The 27,973-nt window shown below is 47.6% G+C and overlaps 1 protein-coding gene and 4 pseudogenes across 1 annotated transcript; 4 read left to right on the top strand and 1 right to left on the bottom strand.

Annotated features, from left to right (window-relative positions):
- The first annotated feature begins 13,933 nt into the window (after positions 1–13,933).
- On the top strand, positions 13,934–15,439 carry LOC136451066 (probable esterase PIR7A; annotated as a pseudogene).
- Positions 15,440–16,759: 1,320 nt separating this feature from the next.
- Positions 16,760–17,814, top strand: LOC136451069 (probable esterase PIR7A; annotated as a pseudogene).
- A 159-nt stretch (positions 17,815–17,973) lies between these two features.
- On the top strand, positions 17,974–19,530 carry LOC136451070 (probable esterase PIR7A; annotated as a pseudogene).
- On the top strand, positions 19,320–21,776 carry LOC136451068 (probable esterase PIR7A; annotated as a pseudogene).
- LOC136451067 (psbP domain-containing protein 7, chloroplastic-like) lies at positions 21,558–25,473 on the bottom strand. The gene is made up of 3 exons (XM_066451807.1): positions 24,812–25,473; positions 22,487–22,700; positions 21,558–22,074 (listed from the first exon to the last, which is right to left on the bottom strand). Exons 1-3 carry the CDS (start codon positions 25,137–25,139, stop codon positions 21,759–21,761), a joined length of 858 nt encoding a protein of 285 aa, XP_066307904.1. The 5' UTR covers positions 25,140–25,473; the 3' UTR covers positions 21,558–21,758.
- Between the last annotated feature and the right edge of the window lie 2,500 nt (positions 25,474–27,973).

Raw genomic sequence — 27,973 nt, 5'->3', positions numbered from 1 at the left:
GTAGTGGTAGAAGATGAGCCCGCTGATGATCTTGATCAGGCCATTCGTGACGCACAAAGAGAATGTGAAAGTGAAAAAGAGAAGATCAAGTTCGAGCGTATGCTAGAGGATCACAAGAAATTGCTATACCCAACTTGTGATGCGGAACAGAAAAAGTTGGGTACCACACTGGAATTGCTGCAATGGAAGGTAAAGAACGGTGTATCTTAAAAGGGATTTGGAGAGTTACTGAAAATCCAAAAGAAGATGCTTCTGAAGGATAACGAATTGTCTGTCACTATGTACGAAGCAAAACAGGTAGTCTACCCTTTGGGATTAGAAATCCAGAAGATACATGCATGTCCTAATGACTGCATCCTCTACCATGGCAAGGAGTACGAGAAGTTAGATGCATGCCCAGTATATCATGCATCACGGTATAAGATCAGGCAAGATAACCCTGGTGATGTTGAGGGCGAACGTCCCACGAAGAAAATCACTATCAAGATTATGTGGTATGCTCCTATAATACCACGCTTAAAATGTCTGTTCAGAAACAAAGACCATGCAAAGTTATTGCGATGGCACAAAGAAGACCGTAAGGTAGACAATATGTTGAGACACCCTGCTGATGGGTCCCAATGGAGAGCAATCGATACAGAATTCTCGGAGTTTGCAAATGACGCAAGAAACTTAAGGTTTGCTTTAAGTATGGATGGTATGAATCCTTTCGGGGAGTAGAGCAGTAGTCATAGCACTTGGCCTGTTACTCTATGTATATACAACCTTCCTCCCTAGTTATGCATAAAGCGTAAGTTTATTATTATGCCAGTGCTCATCCAAGGCCCAAGGCAACCTGGCAACGACATCGATGTGTACCTAAGGCCACTAGTTGAAGAACTTCTACTTTTGTGGAATAGACCAGGTGTATGTGTGTGGGATGAGCACAAACAGGAGCACTTTGACCTACGAGCATTGTTGTTCATAACAATCAATGATTGGCCTACTCTAAGTAATCTTTCAGGATAATCAAATAAGGGATATAATGCATGCACGCACTGTTTTGATGACATTAAAGGTATATTCTTGAAAAATGTCGAAAGGTCGTGTACTTTGGCCATCGTCGATTTCTTCCTATGAATCACCCCTAAGAAAGAAAGGCAAGCATTTTAAAGGTAAGGCAGACCACCAGACCAAGCCGGGCAACCGAACAGGTGAGGATGTACTCAATATGGTCAAGAATGTGAAAGTAGTATTTGGAATGACACATGGCAGCGAACCTGTTTCAAACGATGCTGACGGTCACGCACCCATATGGAAGAAGAAGTCCATATTTTGGGAGCTACCCTATTGGCAAATCCTAGAGGCTCGTAGCGCGATCGACGTGATACACCTAACGAAGAATCTTTGTGTGAACCTACTAGGCTTCATGGGTGTGTATGGGAAGCCTAAGGACACACTTGAAGCACGACATGACCTGTGATGTTTGAAAGAATGAGACAACCTACATCCAGCGAAGACAGATGATGGACACCATTACTTAAGTCCTGCCAGCTACACTCTTAGCAAAGAAGAGAAGGAAATCATGTTTGAATGCCTAGCAAGCATCAAGGTACCCATCTGGATTCTCCTTGAATATAAAGGGTATAATAAATGTGTGTGCCAGAAAAGAAATTCCTAAACTTAAAGTACCATGACTGCCACGTGCTCATGATGCAATTGCTTCCAGTTGCATTAAGAGGAATTCTACCTCCAAATGTACGTCTAGCCACCATGAAGCTATGTGCATTCCTCAATGCAATTTCTCAGAAGGCAATCGATCTAATGGATCTAGCTAAACTATAGAATGATGTGGTTCAATATCTAGTCAGCTTTGAGTTGGTGTTCCCTCCTTCCTTGTTTAATATCATGATACACCTCCTAGTTCACCTGGTCAAGGAGATTAGCATTCTCGGTCCTGTGTTCCTGCACAACATGTTCCCCTTTGAGAGGTTCATGGGAGTCCTAAAGAAATATGTTCACAACCGTGCTCGGCCAGAAGGAAGCATCGCCAAGGGCTATGGAACAAAGGAGGTCATTGAGTTTTGTGTTGACTTTATTCCTGACCTTGACCCGATTGGTGTTCCTGAATCATGACACGAGGGGAGACTAAGTGGAAAGAGGACACTAGGGAAGAAAACATATATTAGTACGTAGGACAATTATTTTAATAAAGCACACTACACAGTTCTGCAAAACTCCTCTTTGGTAGATCCGTATATAGAGACACATAAAGAGTTGCTCCGATCCAAGTTTTTAGGGAAGTCTGAAGCTTGGATTACGCGTCAGCACATGGAAACTTTCAGCGACTGGTTGCAAAAAGAATGTCAGGGTGATGAGAGTATTGATGAGCAACTATATTTGTTGGCTAGGCAGCCATCGTGACATATCCTCATATACAAAGGGTACGAGATAAATAGGAATATATTTTACACAGTAGCCCAAGATAAAAGGAGCACCAACCAAAACAGTAGTGTTCGTATAGATGCCACCGACCCTAATGAAAATAAGCAAACATATTATGGCTGTATAGAGGAGATATGGGAACTAAACTATGCACCTACTTTTAAGGTACCTTTATTCAAGTGCCAATAGGTAAAGGCGACTGGAGGCGGGGTAGCAGTCGACAACCAGTATGGAATGACAACCGTGGACTTCAACAATATTAGGTACAAAGACAAACCGTTCGTCCTTGCTAAGGATGTGAATCAGGTGTTCTATGTCAAGGACATGTCTACAAAACTGAAGAGAGGGAAAAACAACAACAACCCAATCAATGAGCCAAAACACCACATAGTTCTTTTAGAGAAAAAAAACATCGTCAGAATTGAAGACAAGTCAGACATATCAGAAGATTATGAAAAGGATGACCGAATTCCACCCTTCACAGTGAACAAAGATCCAAGCATCCAGCTAAATGATGAGGACACTCTATGGTTACGGCGCGATCATAACCAAGGGATATACGTTAAGAAGAAGTTCACTACTGTGCCCGCTTGATATATATAGTGTATTCATATTTCTGTCGTGTATTCATATTTTCTACCATTTAAATGAATTTTCTGCTTGACGGTGGATTTCCTGTGGAGAATGTGTGATGAAAAAACAAATGATCAACGTCAATAAGATGTGAAGACTAATTTCCTATCAAAAAGCAATAGTTTTAATGATTTTAATTAGGAAAATTTTGCTACCGGACATGCCAAGTGACCACTCTTTGCTAGCGGGCATGCAAAATTTGACGATTTGCTGGTGGACACTCTGGTTCCTTACAAATTTGCTGGTGGACACAGGACCGAATAAAATATTCATTTCCAGGCTTTTGAGGAGAGAGAAGCATGGGAAATGTCCTTTCTGCCCCTGGCTGTTTCTTCTACCTTGGTCTCCTTCCTCTAGCCGCGATGCAGGGCCACCTTCAGCGAGAGCCGCCAGTGCCTGTGGCCGCCGGACCACCTCCAGCAGCTCCGCCGTGGCCTCGCGGGTGCACGCGAGCAGCTGCTCCGCCACGGCCTCGTCGGCGCACGCGACCAGCCGGTCCGTCGCGGCCTCGCGGGCACGCGCGTGAGTAGCAGCTCCGCCGCGTCCTCACGGGCGCACGAGCAGCAGCTCCGCTGTGGCCTCGCGGGCAGGCACGCGAGCAGCAGCTCCGCCGCGGCCTCGCCGGCATGGGCGAGCAGCCGGTCCGCATGGCCTCATGGGCACGCGTGCGAGCTACGGCTCTGCCATGGCCTCGCCGGCACGCGCGAGCAGCCGCTTCGCCATGGCCTCGCCGGAGCACGCGAGCAGCAGCTCCGCGGCATCGCGGGCACGCATGCGAGCGGCCGCTCTGCCACGGCCTCGTGTGGGCGCGCGAACAGCCGCTCCACCACGGCCTCGCCGGAGCGCGCGAGCAGCCGGTCCGCACGGCCTCATGGGCACGCGCCCGAGCAGCCGCTCCGCCATGGCCTCGCCGAAGCGCGCGAGCAGCAGCTCTGCCGTGGCCTCGCAGGCGAGCATGCGAGCAGCGTGAGAGCAGCCGCTCCGCCACGGCCTCGCCGGCGTGCGAGAGCAGCAGCTCTGCCGCGGCCTCGTGGGGGCGCACGAACAGCCGCTCCGCCACGGCCTCATCGGCGCGCGAGCAGCCGGTCCGCACAGCCTCGTGGGCACACGCCCGAGCTACGGTTCCACCATGGCCTCGCCGGCGTGCGCGAGCAGCAGCTCCGCCGCAGCGCGGGCATGTGTGCGCCACCGCGGCCGGGAAGCCTCCTCCGGTCGGGAACAGCGGCGGCCGCGGCTCGCTGACGAGGACCGCGTCGCGGCTAGAGGAAGGAGACCAAGGTAGAAGAAACAGCCAGGGGCAGAAAGGACATTTCCCATGCTTCTCTCTCCTCGAAAGCCCGGAAATGAATATTTTATTCGGTCCGGTGTCCACCAGCAAATTTGTAAGGAACCAGAGTGTCCACCAGCAAATCGTCAAATTTTGCATGCCCGCTGGCAAAGAGTGGTCACTTGGTATATCCGGTAGCAAAATTTCCCTTTTAATTAAGTAGTACATTTTTGCATGGTGAAAATTATGATTATTATTTACACTATATTAAATATTTATACGGTAAAACAAAAGAGTTTAGGTTACAGATTTTTCTTATGTACAATAATGCAAAACTAGGTCCTCGAATTTTTTTGTATTTTTTTGCTAATATTTTATTTACTAGGCAATTAACAACTCTCTTCATATTTATATAAAAGAAATATATAAAAAAGGAAAAACTTCTACAACCTGGCGGGAAGCCAAACTACAGCCCACATTTACTTCCGGGTGAACCAACCACCCAGTTCTAACCAATACCCAGGACTAAAGAACCTTTAGTCCCGGTTCTAATCATCACCCGGGACTACTAAAGATGGGCTGTGTTTTTGTGACCCGCCAAAATCCCCTTTACTCCCAGGCCATGGCTACACCTGGGACTAAAGGTCAGACCTTTAGTCCCAGTTATAACCATCACCCGGGACTAAAGAACCTTTAGTCCCGGTTCTAACAATCACTTGAGACTACAGGCCCCCCTTTATAAACTACGCCCTTCTCCCTTAGTTCTCTTTCTCTCTGTCTCCGCCACCTTCTTCTCCAACCGGATCCAGTAGCCGAAGCCTTCTTCTTCGTTGCCTCATCTTCTCCAACCGGATCCAGCAGCATCGCCGCCCCCACCGGCCCCACGTGCACACGCGCTTCTTCTCCGGCTGGCCAGCGCACGCCTCATGTCGTCCTCGTCCTCGGCCCACCTCGCCCCCAAGCGGTTCAAAGTTCTTCGAGGTGTCTATTACGGCACGTCTTTTCCAGGTTTGGCCCAGTCTCCCTCTTCCTCTGCACTCTCTTGCTACTGTATGGTCAACTCGTTGATTAGTGCCATTGCTCAATGAATGTATCGCTTCGATTTGGTGCTAGCTAGTAGCCTTTGCAATTGGTGCATACTTATGTTTATATGTTAGGCTCCTTGGTGCTAGAATGTGGGCAACATACTTGCTGCTGTATGGCACTGGATACGTTACGACCGTTGCCTACCCCGATTGTCCATTGGTGGATTCGCTCTCATCGGAGTTGACACATCGTGGCATGGCGTGGTCCACTGCCCGCGTGCACCGTCACCGGGAGTCGGAGAAGGCAGGCACCCGCCGGGGCAGCTGGTGTTGAGTCGTGCTGTGGCCGTGGGCCTCCGCTGCGTCCTTCACTGCACGCTACACGTGACTGCATTCTGTTGGGATTCTGTACGCCGTCATCTTAGCTCCATCTTGTGTTTGTTGCATTTTTTGTTTCGACTTCACCACTCAACAGTCGCTAGTAACTGGTGTCGGCTTGACAATAATGTGATCATTCCACGCGGATGTTGTACCGTGTGCCTGACACAATTCCCATCACCGTTGGATCACAAGTCCAAAGAGAGCAGTAGGGTTTTGCACATTTGAGAGAGGATGACAGTCCAAGCTCTTCATCTCAGATGGTTTCTATAGCACTAAATATTCTATCATGTAAATAAAAAATCTATTAGAGCAACTCCAACAGCTTGGCTAAAATTAGTTGACAAATTCCATTATTTAGCCATTTTGTAAAATAGAAAACTTCTAAAAAAGAAGAGATATACAATAGCTTTGTTTGATTATATATGGCCACAATTATATATACAAAATATTACATGTCACAGCGATGGTTACCTTGTTTGCTACATGGCAAGTCTCAGTGCCAATATAAAAGCATTACAAAGTGCTAACCTGCTAGGTAGTAATATTATACGATTAGTAGGATGTGGAGTCTAGGCTCTATGAGATGCAGCATACAAATGGATGGGCAGTCATATTTATCATCGGCCTGTAATGAAACCGATTATTACTGTTTTTTAGTAAAGTCTAAGTCTCTAACATTTTTTTTGGCTGTAGGAGCTGGACCTCGCGTTTGACACCTTGGATGTGAGCCACCGCTGCCACCATATATAATCTGTTTATGATGGATTAATTGTTCCAACCTTTTGTAATCGGATGGATGCGTGTGCCGAGCCCTCGTGCCAGCAATCTTGTAATGCAATTTTGCGCTGAGCCATCGACCTCAGTGGAGCACAGGTGTAGCCCGGTGTCTCGTCATTTCCTCCTTTTTGCACGGTAGCTTATGATGATGCCAACCCCCAGATCCAAGATGTTCAACGGCGTCCGTGATGTTGTAGTAGTAGGGCACGTAGTTCTCGTACTTGGGCGGGCATACCTCCGCCTTCTTGGCGCGGACTAGTTAGAAAATTGTAGAAAATCCGTACTAGTTGAACTTGCGGACCATATTTATCTCGGCTAGCATGTTCTCTGCTGAACGGTAACGGATGTCAAGGAGGAGCTTTGATTCCATGAGGGAGAGCGGTAACGGTCGTGGAAGACCGTGTTCCCTTTCTTGTAGAATCAGAGCTCTTCCGTGGCCAAGTACGGTGCCGTCCGGTGGAGAAATGTCTGCCGAGATAATCACGTAATCAAGGTCAACTAGTACGGAAGCTTATGTGATCTTAGAAGATGTGTGAGGTCATAAGAGCGTGTGTTTTTTCTCAATTTTATCGAGCAGGTCACTTAGAATTAATTTTTCCATGAAACGCCCGCGAGCTCGCCGATGTCGAGCAGGTCACTTAATTAATTTTTCCATGAAATGAAATACTTGAAATCATGCCTTTTATTTTTTAGAATTAATTTTTCCATGAAATTAAAAACTTAGAAAATTGTTAGAAAATTGTAGAAAATCCGTACTAGTTGATCACGTAGGCGGACCATGTTCATCTCGGCTAGCATGTTCTCTGCCGAGCGGTAACGGACGTTAAGGAGGAGCTTTGATTCTACGAGAGAGAGCGGCAACGATCGTGGAAGACCGTGTTCCCTTCCTTGTAGAATCGAAGCTCTTCCGTGGCCAAGTACGGTGCTGTTCGGTGGAGAAATGCTTGCCGAGATGATCACGTAAGTAAGGTCAACTAGTACGGATGGTTATTTATTTAAACATGTTTTTGAGCTAGAATTTGATGGATATTTGATAGATATAGTTTTTTATTTTTTATATATATATCTAGTGGTGTAAAAGCTAGATGGCTGCCCCGAGAAACAACATGGATGAAGAAATGATGGATATTATCAACACCGGCACTCAATTGGCCGATGGTGACCAGCAGGATGTAGATGACGGGAGTCAATACCTGGCTCTTGAAGATAACCAAGAAAATATTGTGCAAGAAAACACTGGCGAGGTTTATATATTTATATATATTTGAATATTATATATATATATATATGAATATCTATCATCTATTATGTGTACACATGATATTTATTTATTCTTTTTTATACATAGCCCTCTGGATCGACGACCACAACGGTGAAAAGCAAAAATATTCGAGGCCCGAAGAAGCCATTGGAGGGGCGCTACATAATATCGGAATTCAATATCGAGACAGGTGAACCACTTGGTCCACATGCAAGGAAATTCGTGCAATACTGTGGGTGCCTTGTAAGGGATAGACTTTCGATCAGTGCCCATGAATGGAAGCAAAAGATCAACGAGCCTCATGTTAGTTTTGTCTCTGATCTTAATAAGAATTTAATTTGGGATGATATCCTTCAACATTTCACGTTGCAAGTGGATGATTATGATGCTATCAACGATGATGAATTGAAGGAATTAGTTCAAAAGTGGGCTATGAAGAAGATGGACACACAATTTCAGACTTGGAAGAAATCCCTATACACAAAATACGTCAAAAAGAATCTAACGCCTAATTTCAATACTAGTGGCCCGCTCGCGAAGTTGAGGCCCTACTGGAATGATTTTGTATAGTACAAGACATCAAAAAAGGACGAGGAACGGGTGAGAAGGAACCAAGAGAATACCCGACTGAAGGTATACCACCATGGCATGGGATCAGGTGGCTACGCGACTGCCATTCCCAAGTGGGAAAAAATGGAAGCGGACATTCTTGCCAAGGGTATCACACCAGAATCACTCAATTGACCCAAACGCGCGAAGAATTGATTTTTCGCTCATGGGGGAAGACTGGACCTAGAGACCGGGAAGCTGGTTTATGGCCCAAAACTCGAAAGAGCAACATAAAGATTTTCTTATACTCTATAAGCTAAAGCTATTGGTGCGTTCAGGCCCAATAGAAAGAAGAATGAACTGATGTATACCATCGGGACTGCTGAACACAGTGGCTGAACAAGAGGTTTAGGACGGAACATTTCTTAGGAGCATGGTTTCCCTAACGACAGAGATACCTATAGAAGCAAGAAGAGAAGGAAGGATGAGGAAGCAGTGCGGATCAGCAGGTTGGAGGAATATGTTCATGAGTCACGGGAGGCGTTGCTTCAAGCACAAGAGCACGGAAAAGACATGCAAGCTAGAATGTAGGACGAAATCATAAAGCAAGTGTAAATAGCAATGAGTGCCCAAAGGCAGGCATCAGATCCAGGAATCGGCATTAATATTAGCCCCCCTGATCAGTTGAAAAGCAGCTGCGCTTCCACGGAGTTGCCAAATCAAGATGATGCAATGCTACGTTTTTCTGTGGATGACATCACTGCACCGTTTACATCATGTGAGCTACATATTCCAAAAGGGAATGCCACAATCATGGTGGCTCTCGGTGTTTTTTCTCCTCCAAATCCTACCAAGATACCAAGAATCCATGGGGCAATAATACCACCTGGATATGTTAGCGTCTTAGTGGATAGAGTTAACAAAGATTTTAGTGATCTGGCTCTTGACATTTCAGGAGGTGATGGGGAGAAGACTCTAGGAGAAGCAGATAAGATATTCATACTATGGCGCAAGTGCTACATCATTATTCCTAGGGTCTCTAGTTCACCGCCGCTTCCTTAACTGCCAGACAATAAGTGCGGACAAAAGTAAACGAAACAAAATTTTCACTAATTTTCTATTGACAAGCATGATTAATAATAACAATTTCTTATACCTAATTATTCTTTTTTGTACTCACACAACAGGGCCTCCGCCAACCTAAGTCTAATTATTCAATCTCCAGATCATCATAGTGCTCCGGGCAATGATTATGCAACGCCGCCACCACCGCCACCTCCAAGGAGGTCTCCAACGGCTGCCCCACCTCCCTTCATGACCAAGAAGCAGCCAGCTCCTAAGAGGTCTGCCCCGCAAACGAAGCCATTGGCCCACCAGCCGGCAAAGAAGAAAGCCTCCTCTAATCCAGTTATTCCACAAAAACTGGCTTACTAGAAAAGTGAAATTAAATTAAATGCTACAGTACAAAAAGATGTGAGCAGTTTCTTAAAAAAAGTAAGAAAGCAACGAGAAGCAAGGGAGAACCCGGAGAAACCGTACTTCTACCTACCTCCAGATCTTCTAAGAAAGAAGGTGGACCAGAAAAAGCAGGAATCTCAAAAGACTCTGCCAAAATCGGACTACGACCGCTCTCTCACCAAGTCATTTGAGGTGAAGCAGAAAAAGACTAGAGCAGGGAAAGGTGTTGCACAACTCGGACAACAATCGCAATAATCAGTCCCCCTCTTGTCATTCGTAATGAATATGGTTCAAACTTAGACGTACTGGATGTCGATTTTAAGGACCTAGCTCGGTTTTACGAGGATACCAGTTTGGACCTTACCCAAGTGCTCGCTGAAGGACCATCTGCTTCGAAAGTGGATCCTTGGAAGAAATTTGAACATAGAAAGAGTCTATACAACCCTGAGGCCTTAGGTGAACTGGGTACGCAAATGTATCTGCTAAACAAGTGGTACATAGCGGCATGTGAATGGGGAGAGACCTTTGTTTCTATCAGAGTTAGAAACCAACATTACTTCCATGGCGATGACATTATATATGTCGAGTTTTCAAAATTACACCAACTATGCCACCTGGACTCTCTCGACAAAAGTCTCATTAGCTGCTATTGTCTGTAAGTGTGATTATTTTCTACTATTAAAATGTATATATATAAAGCTACATGTATATATATAAATTATATATCCTCACACTATATTTTTATATATGCAGATATGAGATGACAAAACTCAGAAAGAGAAAGGATAATGATGTTGGTTTTATTGATCCAAATATCGTATTCAAACACCCTAATCCCCCACCTCAATGGAAAGCTGAACTCGTGAAAAATCTCATGAGATTCTTAATGAACCAACAAAACAAGGACATACTCTTCCCCTATAACTTCAAGTGAGTGTTAAATAATTAATGTCGATCATATGGACATTTGTTCAGTTATTTGCTTACTAGCTAAGCTATCTCCCGTGTGTGTGTGTATATATATATATATATATATATATATATATATATATATATATATATATATATATATATATAGTGTGTGTGTTGACTCTAGTTAATGTCGATCATATTTGTGTATAAAAACATATGCATCAATCACTGGATATTGATGATCATCGATATGGCCAATAGTCGGTTGAGCATCTTAGAGTCGTTAAGAAAAGAGCAAATAGAGTACCAAGACATGATAGATATTATCCAAGGTTAATTTGGTCTTTCTAGCAACTATATATACTTCGATCTCTTAACTGCAACAATTATTAAAGGCTAAATTAATTTTTTATTTTATTAGGCGCAGTATTTGGAAAAGTTTCATTGAGGAACACCACATGAAACATTGCAAAGCACCACTGGATGTAATCGCACACAAAGTAAGTACTAGCTATATTTATATATATATAATTCAATTAACACCATGCATAATTTTAATTCATCGGATCTTTTTTCTCGTAAAAGTGGGTTCTGAGGCAAGAACAGAGAAACAACTACTGTGGATACTATGTTTGCAAGTTCATCATAGCGTACTAAAAAAACTCCTAAAGAGAACCTCAAAGTACGTTATATAAATATATTCATATATTCACAATTTCTTTTATTGCTCATATATATAAGTAATCATGTGACCAACACACATATATATATTAATATTTTTCCTTTAATTTTATTGAAGACTCTATGGTTGAAGGAAAAAGTCATACGACGTGACCAACTGAAAGCAATTCAGAGACCATAGCAGGATTTTTTTAATGACCAGGTCCTAATCCTATCGGCGAGTTCTACAATGACGTGAACGAAACATAAAAGCCAAACCAGATGGAGTGAATTTGTTATGCCAAAAATATGATAGAATATACAATGCAATCTTTATTTGTAAATATATATATATGCATATAATATATACGTTAGTTTCATATTTTAGTTTGTACAAAATGTTCGAACATTATAAACGTGTAGAATACATATATTATTAGCAGCGTAGAATGCGTATTCGAAAACCTATTCGAAAACCAAAATGAATCATCAATTAAAAATAGAAACAAAAAATAAAGAAAAAATAAGAAAACATTTAGTCTCGGTTGGTAATACCAATCAGGACTAAAGGGCCGGACCACGTGGCCAGGCCGAGAGGCCTCTTTAGTTCCGGTTGGTATTACCAACTGAGACTAAAGGTGGACCTTTAGTCCTGGGCGCGAAACCAAAACTAAAAAATAGACTCTTTAATCTTAGATTCGTGCTTTCGATTCTAAAGCCAAGACTGAAGGGGGTTGAGAACCAAAAGTATAGTCTATTTCTCCACGAGTGATAGCCAGCAGATGCGACCGACAATATGACGACGACTATTGTTGCCGCGCGTAGTAGTTTACTAGTATAGTAGCTATACCTATATATGTCATTATGAATACTGCTTATATATTTTATTTTATATTATATATGATTATGAATAAATAAAATGCATTTGATTATTTCGAATTACATGTTACAGCCAATTTCTCAGTTTACCCGCAGTCAGAGGTTTTTCAGGTTAATTAACGTGATGCTAATTATTCGGTAATAACCCAACGACGACACGACGAGTATAATGAACGGACAGGACGAAACGTGCAGCGTACCTAACCCTGATTATCATCACCCTGTTCGCTTACCCTCAAATTAATTTATGTTGATGCTTATCCTGATTTGTTATGAGAGAGAAAAAGAATTGCTCGTTGACTGAAAAGTAGTTCAAGCGAACATGGTGCATATGGATTTGTTAAACGGCAGCGCCCGAATGTCCGGCGGACATCTGTGTCCGGACACCTGCGCCTGCCGTCCGTTTTTGCGCCCCAGTTTCTCGCATCCATGAGAGGGCCTGCGCTTGTCCGAACATTGCCCATCCGCACCTGCATTTAGCGCGCCCAAGCAGAGGCCCGCGCCGTCCGCGCGGGGACTGCTTGTGCCCCCTCCCTCGCTTCCTACGCGTGTCCCATGTGCAACACCCGATATACTTTTGAAATGTCTAGATGCAATACTTGCAATATAAAAAAGACAGACGGATGAAACACTTGCAAAAATATTCGAAACACTTGAAAATCATTGCAAAATATACACAACATTCAGATAAAACACTTGCAACATATATGTAAAACATACGCAACATTCAAATAAACACACTTGCTACACGCGTGTACAACCATTGCAACATATGCAACATCTCGATCTAAACACTTCCAACATACCTCTGAAACATCTAAGACACTGGAACATACATTTGCAATGTGTGCTTTTAGCGTAACATTTTATTGCTGCTTGGGAGAATGAAGGTTCATCGGCGTGTGGAGTTCATCGGAGGCAGCGGCTCGACGGCGCTTATAGGTGGTCCCCGACGGCGGCGGTGGTGCTTGTAGGCGGCGCCCTGGTGGCGGCTGCACGACACGGTAAGGATGCAGGACCAACACGACTGGGAGAGGGAGCCAGATCCGCTGAGGAGCCACTCGTGCTGGGCCTGCCGTGCTGGTCCGCCATTGCCCGTGACCGTTGCGCCGCCGTGTCGAGGACCGCTTGGGCCTCCGTGTCGTGGCCCACTCGTGCTAAGGGCAGTTCCAATGAAAGAAACTAGTAGTTTCTATAACATAGGATACCGCATCAAAAAAGTACTGCTTTCCAACCCATGATTTCTATGAGTAATAATTATTTTCTCTTTCTCTCTCCTAACTCTATCTTCTTCCTCGAATAGGAGTGCGACATGAGCTCCCTAGAACTGGTGGTTTCTCCCCAATGGCGATTTTATGGTTTCTTGGTGCATTGGGTCAAGAGTAGACCTGATTTCTTCATGAAGAAATCATTTCTATGATTTTTACTCTCATTCTTCATTAATTACGTTGCCATGTCAATATTTTACCTATGTAACAAATCATTTAATGAGGACAGAAACCATCATCAATACACCGTTGGGACTACCCTAACAACACCGCCGTGTCGGAACGCTCGCCCGCACCGCACCGCACCGCACCGACAGAGAAGGTAGAGTGTAGCGCTGGAGACACGCGAGAGAGAGAAAGCGAAAGCACGAGAGAAGTGGTCGCTGATATTTTTCGAGGCGCGGACGAACTAGTGAACGACAACGCTTGCTGACGGTACATGCACAGGTACTGGCGCGGGCGGGTCGGTGTCGGTCCTCATCCTATCATTATTGTTTGTTAAATGAAACTGCTACGGATTAAAGCTCCATGTGTATGGCAAGAGATTCCTGTAATAATGATGGGGAAAAAAAGGGAAGACGGCACCACCACCTCTTTCTGGTGTTCTCCTCGCCGAGCTGCGTTGACTTCTTCGATCGCTCGCTCGGCCATCATGCCATGAGTTCATCAGGGACGACGACGATGGAGGAGGAGAGCGGCAGGGGGCCACCGCAGCACCACTTCGTGCTGGTGCACGGCGTCTGCCACGGCGCGTGGTGCTGGTACAGGGTGACCACCCTCCTCACCTCCGCGGGCCACCGCGTCACGGCGCTGGACATGGCGGGGTGCGGCGCCAGCCCCGTGTGCGGCGATGACGTGGCGTCCTTCGAGGACTACAGCCGGCCGCTCCTGGACACGGTGGCCGCGCTGCCGCCTGGGGAGCAAGCGGTCCTCGTCGGACACAGCTTCGGCGGCCAGAGCCTCGCGCTGGCCATGGAGAGGTACCCTGACAGAGTCGCCGTCGCCGTGTTCGTCTCCGCGGCCATGCCCGCCGCAGGCAAGCCTATGGCGCTCGTCTTGGAAGAGGTACACCTCCGATCCGCGGGCTCTGCCTATGGTCACATAACATTGCGGCGTGCTCCAAAAAGCTAAAAATCGGCATTGAGAACGGTTTCATTGATCTTGCTCTTTCTTTACTTTTCACTCTTTGATTGAAAGAATAACACATTGCTCTAGCCGATTAACCATTATTGCAATTGCGTATATTACTGTATCTGTATGTACTACCAGTTTTCGAAAGAAACGGGGCCAGATTTCTACATGGACTGCACATACAGCGCCAGCAGCAATCCTGAGTATCCGGTGGAGACACTTCTGCTAGGGCCAGAGTACTTAGCCAAGAGATTGTACCAGCTCAGCCCTCCTGAGGTAGGCGCTGACAAACAATGGCGACACGACACTGGTCTCCTCCTTCCTGCTTCCCTGGCCTGACGGTGCAAGTGCAATGCATCAGGATCTGACCTTGGCAAAGGCGATGGTGAGGCCATCCCGATCGTTCCAGGACGACGGGATGCTGCAGAGGAACAACGTGCTGACGGCAGACAGGTACGGCGCCGTGAGGCGGGTGTGCGTCGTCGCCGAGGACGACGCGTCGTGGTCGGCGGAGTTCCAGCGTCGCGTGGCCTCGTGGAGCCCCGGCACCGAGGTGCGGGGCCTGCAGGGAGCTGATCATATGGTCATGCTCTCCAAGCAACGGACCTCTCGGACCTACTTGTTGAGATAGCCAACATGTAGAGTTGAGAGGCATATTATTCACTTCTGCTTTGAACCCTGCCTGATCATAGTATCAGGGACTTATGGTTGCTGAATCGGTGATCGGAGAGATGTACAAATCTTACATGCATAAGATGTACAAATCTGAACATTGTCATATCACGTTTGCTTAATATAAGGGCGTGACTTTCGATATGGTGGTCTATCAATGTTCAAACTTGAACTAAAATGGTTGATTTAAGGTTTTTATGATATATACTAGCGCTCCGTTGGATCCATAATTAATGCAATTCTAAGTTGGAACAAGTTATTTTTTTTAAAGTTTCACCAAGTTCATAGAAAATAGTATTAACATTTACATCATTATATAGTTTTCCTATAAAAATAAGTTAAAATTATAAGTTATAGTAATAAGTTATGTCCCGTAAAATGTTATGCATAAAAGTTACGAGTATAACTTTGTAACTTTTTAAAAATAGAAAATTGTGAAAATGTTTTTTTTCAGAAAGAAAGAAAAATAATGGGATTATTTGATCGTTCACTAGATTCTAATCTAGTGAATATTCACTAATTAGTGTAGCCTTGTGTTGTGTAAGTAGACAATATACCAAGTTTCTTGCGATCCAGGCATACATATACATGGCCAAATGGGCGGTTTGACTGGACACTGTAATGGGGGTCATCTCAATAATTGCATGGGCCCTTTGGCAAAAAAAAAAAGCAACAAGGGCCTAGCAATCTAATTTTTAGGACTTGTTTGGCGCGGCTCCAGCTTTAGCAGCAACTTATGAGAAGGAATCGAAAGTCGTACCAAATGCTTTAGGAAGAGGAGCTATTTTCTGATGAATAGTAAAGAAGTCAGAGCCAGTTTCCGGATTGGAAGAGGAGCTACGGTTTGTGGCTGAACAAAGTAAACTATATATATATATATATATATATATATATATATATATATATATCTATATATATATATATATATATATATATATATATATTACTGTTAATAAGAGTTAACTTACAAACTTGTTAAATGTATGAGCCTTTAAATTTTCATTTCAAAGGACCAAATACATGTACTAAATAAATACTATAAGCGGCAGATCTAGGAAATATTTCAGGGAAGCTAAACAACACTGCTGCTCGATCTTAAGTCTCAGCCCCCTACACTATAAAAATTTGTCTAAAAATTTATGGGGGCTGCACAGAGGGTTCCACTGTTCCAATATGGGTAGGAGAGCTTGAGGCCCCCCCGCGCCCCATCCGCCCCTGAATACTATATACATATATACTCATGGCCCCCTTATGACATGGCCTCCCGGCGGTCGCACCTATTGCCCACCCCCCTAAGACGGCCCTGCTGATGAGGTACGACCTCACTATGTAATTGCGTTGAGCGTCTGCGTTGTTACTAATCTCAAAAAAAAATTAGCGAATAGACGAGTAATTAGCCTGTTCCTTTGCTACTTTATGTACTACGTAGTCTATCCGAAACTCCTCTCCGATGTCCGAACAGATGGACAGTGGCAGGCAGGAGGGGCACCACCACTTCGTGCTGGTACACGGCCTGTGTCACGGCGCGTGGTGCTGGTACAAGGTTGCCGCCGCGCTGGAATCCGCCGGCCACCGCGTGACGGCGCTGGACCTGGTGGCGTCGGGGCGCCAACCCGGCACGCTGGCACGAGGTGCGCTCCTTGGAGGACTACTCGTGCCCGCTGCTGGACGCGGTCCCGCGGCCCCCGACGGTGACAGGCTGGTCCTCGTCGGCCACAACCTCGCGCTCGCCATGGAGAGGTTCCCGCGCAAGGTCGCCGTTGCCGTCTTCTAGTGTGTTTGATTTATAGAATCATCCCATGCTTTATGAGGTGATGTATCGTGAGTTCATTCCATAAATTTTGGTAGAATAAACACATTTCTCGTGCATATACTAATTATTAGCTCGTGGGAAATGAGATGGTGAACTCATCCCATTCCATAAACCAAATACAAAAAGTGAGGAGTGAGAAGATGATGGACCAGGTCGTTTCTTAAACCAAACACACCCCATCTCAGTGCCATGCCGGTCCCGGTCGCCCGGCCCATGTCAACGGTCTCGGAACAGATTCATACAAGTGCCCAAACCTCATAGATGCAACGAATTCCATATTGTGAACAATATATTATAAATAGAATCACCAAGAAATAATCGAAAGTACTTTGTTCTTTGATAATCCATGTATTTCAGCATCTGAAAAGCAGATTCTACGCCGGATTCCTTCCTGGACAGCACATTTGGAGTCGTGGAGAGAGGATCGGAGAATCCAGCGTACATTCCTGCTTGGCCCGGAATGGAGAGGATGTACCAGCTCAGCCCTGCAGAGGTAACACAAATTCACACAGCTAGATCTTGGCAAATCACTTGGTGTGACCGGCGCGTCGCAATGCAGGACCTGACGCTTGCCAAGACGCTGGTCAGGCCGGCGCAGATGTTCCTCGTCGACGAGGCCATGGCAGAGGAGAGCGTTCTGACGGAGAGCAGGTACGGCACGGTTAGCCGCGTGTTTGTCGTCGCCGAGGAAGACAGGACATGGACGGCGGAGGAACAGCGGGAGGCGGCGGCCCCGGCGTTGAGGTGAAGGCAATTGGCGGAGCTGATCACATGCCCATGTTCTCCAAGCCACCGGAGCTCGCCCAACTCATCTTGGAAGTAGCTGACAAGTATTGTTGACAGAGCAAGCGTCCATTATTACTGCTCTAGTTGGGGAATTATTAGCGATCAACTCTTGTTCATGCTGCTACAAAAGCTTTTTTTTTTTGCCATCATTTTGTCCTAGATAGACGCTCGTACTCGGGATTTGGATCTAAGTATTTTTTATGTGTGAATCTTGTGAATTAAATTTCAAAGGAGTCCATTTTTGCTTTCTTTATCAGAAAAAATGTCTAGCTTAATCTCCCTTGATATGTGAACTGGTGTTCAATCATTGAGACATTGATGCTACGTATACCGGCTCACTAGAGGAAAGTCAGCTGGATATAGCTTGTCACTAGAGTACATCAAGCATGACGTTTTCCAGTGGCACATATAGAATTCTGTCAATAATATCTCCTGGTTACAAGACAAGGATGTTTCACCTCTTCCTTCTCCTATCGAAGTGTTTCTTGCGAGCAAGTAGTCCTGACCACACCAACTTCAGAGCAAAGACGACCATGGAGAGCGGCAAGAAGCAGCAGCACCACTTCGTGCTGGTGCATGGCGTCTGCCACGGCGCGTGGTGCTGGTACAAGGTGGCCACCCTCCTGTCATCGGTGGGTCACCGCGTGACGGCGCTGGACATGGCCGCGTGCGGTGCCAGCCCCGGGCGGTCCGAGGAGGTGCCGTCCTTCGAGGAGTACAGCCGGCCGCTCCTGCCGCGGTGGCCGGCCTGGCGCCCGAGTAGAAGGCGGTCCTCGTCGGCCACAGCTTCGGCAGCAAGAGCCTCGCTCTCGCCATGGAGTGGTACCGGGACAGGGTCGCCGTCGCCGTCTTCGTCGCGGCTGGCATGCCCGCCGCTGGGAAGCCGATGACGTCCGTCTTCGAGCAGGTAACAAAACGGAAATCCGAGACCGTGTGTCGTTCGATTGTTTCGTCAGAAAGGCCAAGAAGGCGTCAAATTTCACTATAACAATCATGTTTTCCTGACGAACTCTAGATTTCGCAAGAAGAGCAGCCAGCGGATCGCTACATGGACTGCGAATTCGTAACCAGAGGCGACCCCCAGCATCCCGTGGAGACATTTCGGTTCGGGCCACAGTACCTGAAGCACAGGTTGTACCAGCTCAGCCCCCAGAGGTAGGTGACAATGGCCACTAGTTCCTCAGCCACACACACACGACACATCCTGCAGATGGTCTGGTCACCATCGTGCTGCTTCCTCTGGTGGCGCAATGCAGGACCTGACCCTGGCAATGGCGACACTGAGGCCGTCACGGCGGTTCCTAGACGATGCGACTATGAACGGGGACGTCCTGACGGCGGAGCGGTACGGCGCCGTGAGACGGGTGTGCGTCGTCGCCGAGGATGACGCGTCGTCGTTGCCGGCAGGCTTCCAGCGGCAGATGGCGTCGCTGAACCCCGGCACGGAGGTGACGGGGTTGCAGGGAGCTGATCATATGGCAATGCTCTCAAAGCCAAGGGAGCTGTCAGAACTTCTCATGGAGATAGCCGACAAGTACATCTGAAACTTATATATCATGTAAATGCCTATGGCCAAAATGTTTGTTCAGGTACGCTTGTTCAGATAAATAAATGGAGACAGAAGTTTGAAGTAACACGATGAAATAAGATTAGATTCTCTATCCAATGCATCCAGAAGAAAACTTCTGACATGATTGTAAGGTTCTCTAATTTTGGGGAAGAAGTTTGGGATTTATGTCTAGGGTTTCGAGATTTTAGAAGAATTGACTTAGTTTGCAAATTTGATTTCAATTATGGCGACCACACATTCGCAGTGCTAAGCGAAACCCTAGATACTAATTGGGCTAACCAGAACAACAATTAGCTTGTAAACTTTTTAAATTTTGACTAATAGAGGCACAATTACCCTTAATCCAAAGGATTTAGGGCTTAACATAAGCAATTAATTATGGAATTCGTCATATAGAGATATAATCTGAACTTAATTATTACTTGATTGAAAATTAGGGTTCACAGATAGGCTAAACGGCTTTGATACCAAATGATAGACTCAATTCTTAATCAAGATCTTAATAATTAGCCTAATCACACGAATACCTAATCCATAGTTAGCAGAGAAGTACCTAGGTCTACCGACGGCAGTTGGCAGGTCTACCTCCGAAGCCTTTGAATTCATGCATGCCATCTAGAATTCGGAATTTGATTGGCAATTTGAGCGACAGGGAAGCGAGCTGCGCTGGGAGGGAAGTCATTCTGAAATCTGTAGCCTAGGCAGTGCCGACATGATTTGTTCATTTGATGTCATGCTATATCTTTCTATTTGGTTAAATTTGAAAAAAAAAATTAAGGTAATTCTAAAAATTGATTTATTCAGAGATGAAGGAAATACTGCCTTGATGATCAATCTAAGAGAGCTGCTACCATTGAGTTTAAAAACAAAAGGTGTACATCAAGCATGACTTTTTTCCGTGGCACAGGTTACAAGACGAGGGATGTTTCGCCTCTTCCTCCTCCGATCAAAGTGTACTTGCGCCCTGATCCCACCAACCGCAGAGGACAGAGGAGTAGAGGACCATGGAGAGCGGCACGAAGCAGCGGCGGCGGCAGCACCACTTCGTGCTGGTGCACGGCGCCTGCCACGGCGCGTGGTGCTGGTACAAGGTGGCACCCTCCTGTCATCCGCGGGCCACCGCGTGACGGCGCTGGACATGGCCCGCGTGCGGCGCTAGCCCTGGGCGCAACGAGGAGGTGCCGTCCTTCGAGGAGTACAGCCGGCCGCTCCTGGCCGCGGTGGCCGGCCTGCCGCCCGATGAGAAGGCGGGTCCTCGTCGGCAACAGCTTCGGCGGGCTGAACCTCGCGCTAGCCATGGAGCGGTACCCGGACAGGGTCGCCGTCGCCGTCTTCGTCGCGGCCCGCCATGCCGCCGCTGAGAAGCCGATGGCGTTCGTCCTCGAGCAGGTAACAGAACGGAAATTCATGACCGAGGGTTGTTCGATTGTTTCGTCGAAAAGGCCGAGAAGGTGTCGAATTTCACTCTGACCATGATGTCCTGATGATGAACTATAGGTTTGGCAACAAGAGCACCCAGCTGATCGCTACATGGACTGCAAATTCGAAACCGGCGGCGACCCCCAGCAATCCCGTGGAAACATTTCGTTTCGGGCCACAGTACCTGAAGCAGAGATTGTACCAGCTCAGCCCCCCTGAGGTAGGTGATAACTGACAAGTGGCAATGGCCACCAGTTCCTGAGCCACACAAACACGTCACTATCTGACGTGTGCTGCTTCCTCTGGTGGGCGCAACGCAGGACTTGACCCTGGCAATGGCAATGGTGAGGCCGTCACAGCGGTTCCAAGACGACGCGACGATGAAGGGGGACGTCCTGACGGCGGAGCGGTATGGCGCCGTGAGGCGGGTGTGCGTCGTCGCCGAGGACGACGCGACGGTGCCAGCAGCCTTCCAGCGGCGGATGGCGTCGTGGAACCCCGGCACGGAGGTGATGGGGTTGCAGGGAGCTGATCATATGGCCATGCTCTCAAAACCAAGGGAGCTGTCAGAACTTCTCATGGAGATTGCTGACAAGTACATCATATAAATCCGGCAAAATGGTTGTTCAGGTACGCTTGCTCTGATAAATAAGCGCAGACAGAAGTTTGAAGTAACACGATGAAATAAAGATTAGATTATCTATCCAATGCATGCAGAAGATAAAACTTCAGACATGATTGTAATGTATAACAGAAACATTATGATACATTCGTCCTAGTTCTCTAAACCAAACCATGGCATCTCGTTATTGAGAACTTGCAAACTACTGGAGAAAACGCTAAGGCGTTCAAAACTGCGTGTGCCTAACTGTATCAAGCATCGTTCACTAAGCTGAAGGAATCCGCCATTGCAAAGAACTCCTTCTGAACTGCTTTCCATGCCGATTCTGGTGCTTGTGCGTTCATGGTGTAAAGCTTCCCGTCCCTGGCACAGCAGACCGCAACATTGTGTCGTCGGAAAGAAGGGCTTTCAACTCGGAACTCCAGCTTGTAGTATTTCACATTGTCTGCATCTTCTCTCAAGACGGCATCGATAAGAGTAGCATTGATATCTGGGCTTCGCCTTGTCGTTGCAATCCTTCTGAGCACCACTTCCCCCACATCTTTTGGACTACCAAAAGCCTCAATCCTGTTCGAAACAATTCAAACTACTCCATTAGTGGAAACCATATTGAACTGCAGAATAATTAAGGGCGTACCCGGTGCAAAGAGCACCCGCTCTGTGCGGGGTCTGGGGAAAGGTGTTAGTGGCAAGCCTTACCCAGTGCATTGAACTGCAGAATAATTATTTGGTCAAAAATCGCTACCGGAACCGTAAGTCTGCATACTTAGGTTTTCAGAATAACAAACTTAGGTCTGGCTTGTTAACATAAGACATGCAAGATTTTTTTTTTCCTTACACGCAGGAGATCTGCGTATCTTTGTATTAAAGAGAGAGATGCACGATTTCACTCCCATGTTTCGCATATATTGGAAATCAAATAGATTGTTCACATAATCTTCGAGGATCAAACGGCAAGTGACAAATTGAGTGAACTTACGAGAAGTCTCGTGGTACAGGTGAGACAATGACACTGACATTGAGCTCCCCACTGGATCCAGGGGGGCCAAAAGCTGCCACAGGTTCACTGATGTTCCGAGGTGATTTTCCATTTGGCAGCGGTGGTGGGTCTAGTGATCTTTGCAATTCTGCCTTTTTCACTTCTCTGTACAGTAGAGTCTGATCTCCAACCCAACTTGATGGATAGATGAATTCTGCATTTTTTTCCGACACCATACAGTTAATACATTAAAAAATGGTAGCTGTGTACTAAAATTTTGACAATGAAATAGTTTGTTACTTATAGATAGTCACATCACATAACTCTACTTATGGTGCCTCGTTTTAACATCAGTATTTTCTAAAACACACGCTTATGGTCCTCGGAGAACATCCATCCAAAAAAATCCAATCCACCAGATGCAAGCAATGATAAGTTGTGATTACATGCAGCCCAGGTGGCTTGCCATTCCTGGTCCTAAATGTGGCACAAGATAGCCCATGATCCACACATACAACCTCATTGGAAAGCTGGGGTATAGTCTGGCTGCATGAAGGACCACTTTTTTTTGGAGCCACTCTGCTTGTAGCCACATTATAGTATATAGGAAAATATACAAATCAGAGGTGCCTAGTTTTTCTTCGTTCGTGACTTTTCCTTATTCCATCGATGTATTTGTATTGAAAGTAAAAAACAGGAGAACATATAAAAATCAGAGGCCTCAGTGTCAAAAACTGTTTTGATTCCTGATTCAGGCTTCAGGAGCTAAGGGTTCAGTAAATTATCTCTATTAGAAGCATACAAATCTCTCTTTATGATCCATCCGATTGTTAAGAAGAAATTAAACTAAACTTCCAAAAACAAGTGAAATGAGAACTTAGGATACTACGAATTTACCTTCATTGCGATTAGCAGTTTAGGATTTAAACGCAATTTTTCCTCTTCATTGATGAAGATGTTAGCCATAGAATCAAAGCAGGGTGGATGAAGTGGCGGCAAGCGTCTGGTGTCCTATGTGACAAAAGGGTACCACAGAAGCTAAAAGGCAAGTTTTATAGGACGGCGATTAGACCTGCTATGTTGTATGGTGCAGAATGTTGGCCTACGAAAAGACGACATATTCAACAGCTAAGTGTCGCGGAAATGCGTATGTTGCGTTGGATTTGCGGTCATACAAGAAGGGATCGAGTTCAGAACGATGATATACGTGAGAGATTAGGGGTAGCACCAATTGAAGAAAGCTTGTCCAACACCGGTTGAGATGGTTTGGACATGTGCAACGGAGACCTCCAGATGCACCGGTGCGTAGTGGAATTCTAAGTCAGGATAGTAACGTGAAGAGAGGCAGAGGAAGACCAAAGTTGACTTGGGTAGAGGCAATAAAAGGAGACTTGAAAGGATGGAATATACCCAAAGACTTAGCCTTAGATAGGAGTGCTTGGAAGACAGCTATTCACGTGCCTGAACCTTGATTGCTTCTGTTGGATTTCAACTCTAGCCTACCCCAACTTGTTTGGGACAACCACTTGGCTTTCCTATTTCTGTACATTTTTTTGGCAGATATTTCTGTACATTTTGGCTAGAGGTGCTGCTTGACAACAACGTGCACACGCAGGGATACCCCTAACTAGTTTCGTGGCTGATTGCAATCGTCACCTCTACCGAATGTGACCTCAGATTTTCTCTTGTCAAACACTGCAACTTTTTTCTTTTTTCTTTTTTCTTTTTTGGTCCCCCGGTTACTATCTGCTGTTCACCTTCCATCCAGCACTATAAACAAGCACGGTGTTCAACTAAAAAGACATCAGATGCATTACTTGCTGTGTGAATTGGTGATTGCTAGTTTGCTACCCTCCGGGCGAGGTCACCATGGATCATGTTGCTTTGCTATGAGGTGTGAACCCCGGTTGACCGATAAATATGTGTAGGAGGAGGAGGTCTTTGCTTTTTCAAAGCTAACTAGAGTGGTTAGCAATTGGCCATTAAGAAACGCTAGCCTTGCGCATAACAAATTGTTTTAAGGTTGAGAGCGATTGCTCTCAATGCCTCTCACGAGGAAGGAGACCGAGAGCATTTCAATTTGTTGCGTCTGTTTGCTTCTGTTGTTGACGAGTACCAAACTACCAATAGCACTAGGCAAAAAGTCAATTAGCAAAGATGGAACGGCAAAAGCAAAACGATTGCGAGCAATTAATCACCCCTCGGATTCAATTTCAAGGTACTCTTCTTCCAAAATGAAGCCATGTATAGTACCAGCACATGCGAATGCCGGTTGGAGAGGGCTGAACAAGATGTGGAGGAAGAGAGGCGGCGGTGGGTGCTTACCGAACCCATTGTCGGAGTCGAGGCAGCGCGTGAAGCCGCCAACGGGGTAGAGCACGTCGAGGCGGAGCGAGCGGCCGAGCTCCGGCGACAGGCTTAGCAGGAAGCTGGTGACACCGCCGAAGTTGGCCCCCACCGCCGCGGCCGCCGCCGTGGTGGCCCCCACCACCAGCCTCCGCCGGAACACCGCGGCCAGCGACGCGAACTCCTGCGCCGGCGACGAGCACCGTATCCCGCTCCCGACGCGCCGCCCTTGCCACCGCTGCGCGCCCCGCTGCTGGCGGTGCTGGTGGTGGTGATGGTGGTGCCTCGCCACGGCCGCCGTGGCCATCGCGGGACGGGGGAGCGGAACGGACACGCGTCGCTTTGCTGCCTACTAGGTGTTTGGCTTTGTCGCGACGGGATAGGAACGGGGGACGCGGGAGCGGTGGGGAGCGGGGAGACGGAGAGGAGTGGAGCCGAGGAGGCCGAGGAGGGAGCAGAGTAGCAGAGCAGGGGAGGTATTTGCCGTGCCGGGGCGAGCTTTTTTCTCTCGGTTTTCCTCGGTTGTTTCGCGTGTTTTTCCGCGTTTTCTGGAGGGGCTGGGGTTTGCGGGGCTCGCGCATCCCGTCCCGTGTGTGGGTGGAGCGCGAGCGCGTTCGCCGACCAGTGGCAGCCGCCAGTCCCCCGACCCCGAGTGACCGACCCACGACTACGAATGGGATGCGTGTCTGACTGCCCATCATGCGTGCACGGTGCACATGTGCTCCGCTCCACCTCCGACCAGTAGTAGAGTCCAGGCACGTTGGAAGCGCTCACCGTATTGACCGCACCACGAACACCGTACGATCGGTTCCCCTATGGCCTCGAGTCCCCCACGGATGCGTGCGCTCGAGGGCTCCGAAGGACGCTGGCGCCATCCCCTCTCACATTTGAATTTGTGGGAATGGCGAGCTATGCTCCTACCACTTGCCATGAACTCCCGAATGACGAGGGTGAGAGCAACGGCTCCAGTATCAGCGACGTGGCACCTGGCCACCGTCCGTCCCAAGAGTGCGCTATGGCGGACGATCCGGGACAGACGCCTATGGTTGCGGACTCTGTGCAGGCTCACACCCCTCCGGACTCGCATGCGGGGGGCCTCGTGTTTGCGCAAGAGCACGTCGAGGAACTACAACAACGGCGGCAGAACCAGCCGTCGCCTGCGCAAACACGCTCGGTGCGCCACGTTGCGCCCCGTGCGTATGACCCGACGGGTGGCGCCCGGGGTCACGCACGTCAGGTCCAACATGACATCATGAATGGGGGGAACAACCCCTCACAGTTCGCTTAGGCTAGCCAGAACATCGCTGCTGCGGCAATGCTTCTACGCGGCGTTCCTGAGCCCGTCGACCCCTAGGAGCTGGCGGTCTACCGGAACCTCTGGGTGCTGGTAGAAGCCGTCGCCGTTCAACAGGCAAAAAGCTCTGCATCATGACTCCGACACGTGCCCTCTCTCCCCACCAGTGGAGTGGATACGCACCAAATGGATCGCTTCATTCGCTTGCCGCTACAGCCACCAAGTGCGGCTCAGGAGGCAGCGGCCACACCGTGGTCTGACCTAGTGCCTGCTCTACACCGACCATCGGTACGTGAATGGCTTGGTCCATACCAAGATGCTCGTAGCATCATCGGCAACCGGCATCAGGCTCGGCATGATGATGACGTCCATCGGGCGACAATGAGGGCATGCAACACGGGTCCCAGCCGAACCATCGAGGGAAGCGGTGAAACGTGCCCCAAGCATGGTCACCGCCCAGACGACTAGAGTCCTAGCCCTGAGGGCCTAGGGCCATGGGCCTTTGACCGACGTATCCGGAGAGCACCATTCCCACAACGCTTTTGACCACCCACCAACATCACCAAGTACACCGGGGAGACAAACCCTGGTATTTGGCTCAAAGATTTCTGGCTCGCCTACCGAGCCGGAGGGGTGGATGATGACTATTTCATCATTCAGTATCTCCCTATCTATGTGGGGGAACATGTTCGGGCATGGCTTGAATTGCTCCCACACGACAGCATCCGCGACTGGGCGGACCTCAAAAGGGTCTTCGTCGGAAATTTTCAGGGGACGTATGTCTGACCTGGAAACTTCTGGGACCTCAAGAGTTGCCAGCAGAAGCCCAGTGAGTCCCTATGAAATTCCATTCGTAGGTTCTCCCAACAATGCAACTCTCTCCCTGATGTCATCGATGTGGACGTCATCAGTGAATTCCTCTTCGGGACGACCTGCGAGTCCCTGATCCACAAGCTTGGCTGCTTGAAGCCCCGTACCACCCGTGACCTGCTCAATGTCGCCACTAACCACACCTCTGATGAGGAGGCAGTCGGAGCGGTCTTCAATGGAGGCCGAGACAAAGGCAAGGCCAAGCGCACGGACCAAGACGAGAGCCCCTCCACATAGAGGGGTGAAAAGAACAAAAAGGATCGACATCGATCGGACAACACTGTGTTGGTCGCCACGGCTGATCGCATGGGCAAGCAGCCCCAACAGGGATTGCCTGACCACTTCAACAAGCTCATGGATAGCCCATGCACCAACCACGCCTACCCCGTCAAACACCTCTACAAGGACTATGAGCTCCTCAAACGTTTCCTATGATAGGCCGGTGGCCCAAAAGAGGGAGACGATAAAGAGGCGGCAACCAAGAAAGGAGGCGCGGCGAGCAAGGACAGAGATGGCTTCCCCAACCCTAAGGAATGCATCATGATCTTTGGTGGATCCGATGCCATCTGGTCCAAGCGCCAGCACAAGGTTCGCTATAGAGAGGCATGCACCGCCAAGACGGCCGTCCCCTCCTTCCTCAGCTGGTCGGAATCTCTGATCACATTCGATCAGAGGGACCATCCCTCCCACATCACGAGACCAGGACGTTACCCGCTCGTCGTCGACCCCATCGTCCACAAGAAGCACCTCACTAAGGTGCTAATGGACAGAGGCAGTGGCCTCAACATCCTCTACGTCGACACCCTCGACGCCATGCGCATCCCTCGGTCAGAACTACGCCTGGCGGGCTCTCCCTTCTACAGAATGATCCCAAGAGCGTAGGCATACCCGCTCGGGCAGATCGACCTACCCGTCTTGTTTTGCAACCGAGCCAACTTTCACTCGGAGGTCCTCACCTTTGAAGTGGTGGACTTTCT

Source organism: Miscanthus floridulus, chromosome 5 (genome assembly GCF_019320115.1).
Source record: "Miscanthus floridulus cultivar M001 chromosome 5, ASM1932011v1, whole genome shotgun sequence".
In the NCBI taxonomy this organism is placed as follows: domain Eukaryota; kingdom Viridiplantae; phylum Streptophyta; class Magnoliopsida; order Poales; family Poaceae; genus Miscanthus; species Miscanthus floridulus.
Note: the sequence above shows the minus strand (reverse complement) of the source record. Positions and strands in the feature narration are given on the sequence as shown.